The sequence below is a fragment of the Anopheles nili genome, chromosome 3, assembly GCF_943737925.1.
Source record: "Anopheles nili chromosome 3, idAnoNiliSN_F5_01, whole genome shotgun sequence".
Taxonomy (NCBI): domain Eukaryota; kingdom Metazoa; phylum Arthropoda; class Insecta; order Diptera; family Culicidae; genus Anopheles; species Anopheles nili.
In genome coordinates, this window is record NC_071292.1 from 73,680,599 (window position 1) to 73,685,661 (window position 5,063).

The 5,063-nt window shown below is 42.8% G+C and overlaps 1 protein-coding gene across 1 annotated transcript; it reads left to right on the forward strand.

Moving 5' to 3' along the window:
* Positions 1 to 2,163: 2,163 nt before the first annotated feature.
* On the forward strand, positions 2,164 to 3,528 carry LOC128723518 (death-associated inhibitor of apoptosis 1-like). Its single transcript, XM_053817272.1, has 3 exons — positions 2,164 to 2,342; positions 2,507 to 2,546; positions 2,631 to 3,528. Exon 3 carries the CDS (start codon positions 2,645 to 2,647, stop codon positions 3,272 to 3,274), a length of 630 nt encoding a protein of 209 aa, XP_053673247.1. The 5' UTR covers positions 2,164 to 2,342; positions 2,507 to 2,546; positions 2,631 to 2,644; the 3' UTR covers positions 3,275 to 3,528.
* Positions 3,529 to 5,063: the final 1,535 nt, after the last annotated feature.

Here is a 5,063-nt window from a genome sequence, read left to right on the forward strand (position 1 = left end):
TTGTAACCGCAAACTCCGTCCTACCGATCGATCTACATCTCTCTATGCCTGTAGCGCACGTTTCCTTCTATCGTGTGCAACTCTCTGGTTGTGAACTGTGGTCCGTTCGTTGGCCGAAATTCAAACAAGCGCAGTGAATGTTTGTTTACTCCCAGATCTCGAGTGGGGGTTTTAATGCCTAACCGTTAACCACGTGCTGTATCAACTGCTGGGATCGTTCTATGGATCAATTCGACCGATTGTACTCTAACAATTACGAGTCTAAGCTTGTTCATTTCCAAATCAGCCATGGAATGGAATAGGAATGGTGGCTCAGGAACGTTAAAACAATTACACTTTTATGTTTCGGCGATCGGAGGAACTCCACAGCGCGCTACTCAGTGAAATCGTAAATCAATTTGCATTTCTCATCAATTGTTTTGATTTTAGCCTCAGAGAAGCCGTGCGTCGAATTGCATTGATTTTCTTTGTTTGAAATATTTGTATACCGAAAGCAGTGCTTTAAGTACTTCGTGGTCTTCCTGATCTTCACTAATCCTCCTAGTTTAAGCGCGCAAAAAAAACCATTTACAACAAATGGCTAAACAGGATGCAATAGCGCAAATGCTGTTGCAGTATTTGCATGTGTACCAGTGCGTCTGTCTTTCTTTTTTATTTTTTCTATTTTGCACAGCATGGATGCGTTCTAACAAGCCACGGGTGTCAGCCGGATTGCGCGCCGTTCTACGTCAAGGATACGCACTGGCGAAGGCTAACAGGCCGTGGATGATTTGCAATTGCGCGTGCGTACTCCATCATCGCTGTAACTAACGACCAACGGGGTCTAACAGAACTCCAACGGCTGACGAAGATCCCCAGGGTCAAAGCACGCACCCAACAGAGCGATGGTGTCTCACCAGGCGTCAAGGAAATGGCATTGGAAAGAAAAAAAAAAGAAACACTGCAAACGGCGAATGCATCTCTCGTTAGGGACGTGTGTCGCGGAGCAGAAGTACTGTCACCAGCTGCACGTCCGACAGAAACGCGACTCCCCAACTCGCCCAGAAGATCGTACGAGATCCGGCTTCGTCCACAATGAAAGATGTCCGGTAGCTCGAGCATGTCTGGGTCTTGGTGGAGCAGAAACGGAGCTCAAACAATTAGGCAACTGTTCGTGCCGGCAGGAGACGAAAAGGTTCATGTGGTTGCATACGATCGGGGTCTTGTGGAAACTACTCTTTCCTTACCACCAATGGAAGACTTTGGTACGTGCTGAAGCTGTGTTCCTTTCTCGACTCCGTTTAATTCCCAATCTCTCATTCTCGCTCTTTCTTTCTTCATAGGATCATCCGGGGTGGTGCTAGCAGCACGCCAACATGCGCATGGCTTATGCGAAAAGGAAACCCCGTCGAGTGCGTGATCCCTGCTGCTCGCGCTGGCAATGATGTCATTATGATTCGAACAATGTGGATGTGATTTTGGATTCGGAGGCGACGATGCGAACGTAAGTATATCCTCCCATACACAATCAGGCGTCACTTGGGGTTGAACGGTACGGGACGGATCATTTACGTAAATCAAAATCCATGGTATGGTGGCGAGTCGCTACGTAGTGGGTCTTCGTCCAATCAAACGGATGCAAGAATGCATTCGCCTGCGTTCCTCTTCGAAACGAACGGCGAAGGGCGCATTCTCAACCGGGTTGGTTTCTTTTTATACCAGCATCGTTAAGTAATTGTTAATTAATCAGCCAGCCTCAATCAAAGCGGCACTTTAAACGCGTGGTTGTTCAAACTACAAGCAATCAATGGATGGTTAGTCAAATGGAAGCAGGACATTCAATTTAATTCTGCAATACGTTGTTTGAAAATCAACCCAGCAGATTTGAAACTTATTTACTGGCCCGTTCACAATTGAGCACGTCGTAGACATGGCCTATCGTGTGTTTGTGCTGCACGATAACGGGTTATCTTATCAAGATAGGTGCATGTGCGATAGTACCTCTTTTTCTTGGTCCTTAGGGATACCAGTTAGTGATACGTTGACATCCGTCTGTAGCAGTCTTAAAAAAGTGAACGTTAGTGCGATCAAAACACGTTGATGAGTTTAAGAAAAACGTTTTTATCACTATTCTACTTCATCTAAATTAAGCGCTAATATTTTAATCATAAGCTTTGCCGTTCTTCTTATACGTTACATTAGCTCAAGATACATAAAATGATACAAACTATGCAATTTTTTACAAAAAAGTAATTATTGTCAAGTTTCTCCAGAGCTTCTAAACATTATAACGTGATGAGAGAGTTCGCTAAAAAAAAGAGTTCGACGTAAAAAAAATGCGGGCTCAAACTACATTACTTCTAGTAAGCATGTCCAATTACATTGCTCCAATATTACACGTCACCATAAATGTTTTTTTAGTGAATGATTTTACTCAGTCGGCTCATTTTTCGTTTTTATCATCAACAAACATGTGATTTCATCGTACAAATGATCCTTATCAATATCTTATCGATCAACACAACAGGAAATTGCGTTTAAAGAGCTTTGAGAAAAACCAGCTTTAAGTACGTATGAAATTATATAGTTGTGGATTTATTTTAACAGATAATGTATTCCATATATTTTTGGATTCAAACGTCATTCATTAGATGCAGATGCTGTTATGGATATTATGTCTGGAAGATTTTCTGGAATTACCAATAACAACACGGGTCCACTCACAAATGATGCAAATGATTTCAACGTAGAGGCTAATCGAGTACGGACATACGTTCATTGGCCGAATTCATATGTCCAACCTGCGGAGCTCGCTAAATGGGGATTCGTATACACAGGCCATGCAGATTCCGTAATATGCACCTTTTGTAGGATAGAACTGGGATATTGGGAACGATCCGACAGGCCGCGTGATGAACATATTCGCTGGTCACGACAGTGTCCATTGCTCACTGGACAATCAGATAACGTGCCACTTGAGCAGAATTTTTTAGAACAGCTTCCAGCACTCGAACCTATTGTTTCTGATGTAGTTGGCTTCGACTTGGATCCTGTTGCAAGCAGAATTGATCCAGAAGTTGAATATGTATCGACTGCCTTAGATCAGGAAGGCAATGACGATGATGATGAGGTGCCGCACGAAAAAGTTTGCAAGATTTGCCTGGTAAAGCCCTTTTCAACTGTGTTCTTGCCTTGTGGTCATGTAGCAGCATGTGGTAAGTGTGCGGCATCTGTTAACAAGTGTCCAATCTGCAATACCAGATTATCCAATGTTAAGAGAATATACTTTACCTGATTTTGTTACGAGATTTCGATTAATGTTAGACGTTATGTTATGATGTTAGATCAATTCGAACCTAATTCTATTCCATCCAATCTGTTCAAAATTCTTCCCTATTCCAAACCGAACGTGAGCGTAAGTTAGAAATATTATTTCTAAACTATTTCGTGTATATATATAGCACATACTTATTGCTAATTGTAAAAAGGTCATAAGGTAAAATATAATTGTTTGTATTATATTTGTTGCAATTTTAATCTAATTTTAATTCGTCCAATCAGTTTCAAATTCTTCTACATTCCAAAACCAACGAGTTCAAAAATCAAATGTCAAATATCAGTTCAAAAATTTCTGTACAAAAAGCACATACGAAACCCCAATTGCATAAAGATTATAAATGTGAGTAATAACGAGATGAAACCAGTAATAAATATTCTTCTGCCAAGCGAAAGATGATTTGCACGATATTTAGCAATAGGAAAGAAAACTGAACAACCCTATCTGAGTTTAAACTTAGTTCGGAAGATTAAAACTACACAAAGACGCTCGTTCGATCTATACTTTGAATTAGGTCTGCTATTACCTCTCAGAATAAATGCTCGATTTGAGAGCTAGTGTTAACGCTAGTGTATTAACAAAGATGATTTCTTTCGTACAAACTGTCTCGATTTTTGTTCGTATATAACATACGTCATTGTGTATAGTTTGTAGTGGGTGCATTGCCTACTTTGATCTGCACGCTTGGCGACATCATTTTTCCACACAGTATTAAGGAACCATGGCGTTCATGAAAGTGAAATTAGACAAATGGCAGGGTTGGGGAACTCCACAAACGGCCCATTTATAAACCACATCGAGGAGAAGAAAAAATCGACACAATCACGAAGGGAGAAGTCGCGATCACCACCGGCACCGCAGAGAAGTCGTTATTGCCCTCATCCGAGATGCGGTTTTCGTTGCTTAAAGAAATCGTTCCTTTGATTTACGAGTGCGGTTCTTCTCACCCTTCACTTGCTGCTGTGGGTTCCAGGGCAACCACATAATGTGGCCCGAGTGTGTGTGTGTGAACTATGTTCTCCACTATGCTGCCGGTACCGGAGCAACACATTTGTGCAGCACACGCACGCCTTCAGAGATTTAATTAATTTCTCGTCGTTGTTTACTTCACGAGAGGATCAGAGGCCGCTCTTCGGGCGATATTCCCCCAAATTCGTTCTGCCCTTGCCACCAGCAGTAGACCCCTGGACCCCGCGGATAATTGGTCGTCGACGTCAAGCGGGCTTTGCCGAGGGCGCTTTACCAATATATCGCGGGTGAGCTGAGTAATGAGAAACACATTAGAATCATCGCATTTTAAATGTTTCTCGCAACGGACGATTTCGGCTGCCGAACCCCTGAACCATGGCCCTAACGATAAATTTTCCCGAGTCTCGTCTGCTTTGTGCAAGTGCTTCGACGGGGCATGTTTGAAACAATGGTAATCGTTGTGTGTTCGAGCATTAATCTTGCCGCAGCGATTTCGGCACGTTCACTCGCGTTCCTCACCACGACACTTGGATGGGGGCGCTTTTCTTCATTTCCACAGCCAGTTGCGTTGGCTAGGCGCACTCCAAGTGCACATACGGTCCATAAAGAAAAAGAAACGAAAAGATGTGTAAATACAGCAAGAACTGCATTGCGTTCTAGCTTTCTCGCGCCTGTTGGCCGTTTGAGAAACGAGTTAATCAAATGCAACATGGACACGGACAAACAGTGATTTAGAGATTTCCCACCCATCCCAGCCGTTGCCGTGGGGAAAGACTAA

What these genes read in the sequence shown, in the direction of transcription:
- LOC128723518 (XM_053817272.1), top strand. Translation starts at nt 2,645, where the DNA reads ATGGATATTATGTCTGGAAGATTTTCTGGAATTACCAATAACAACACG.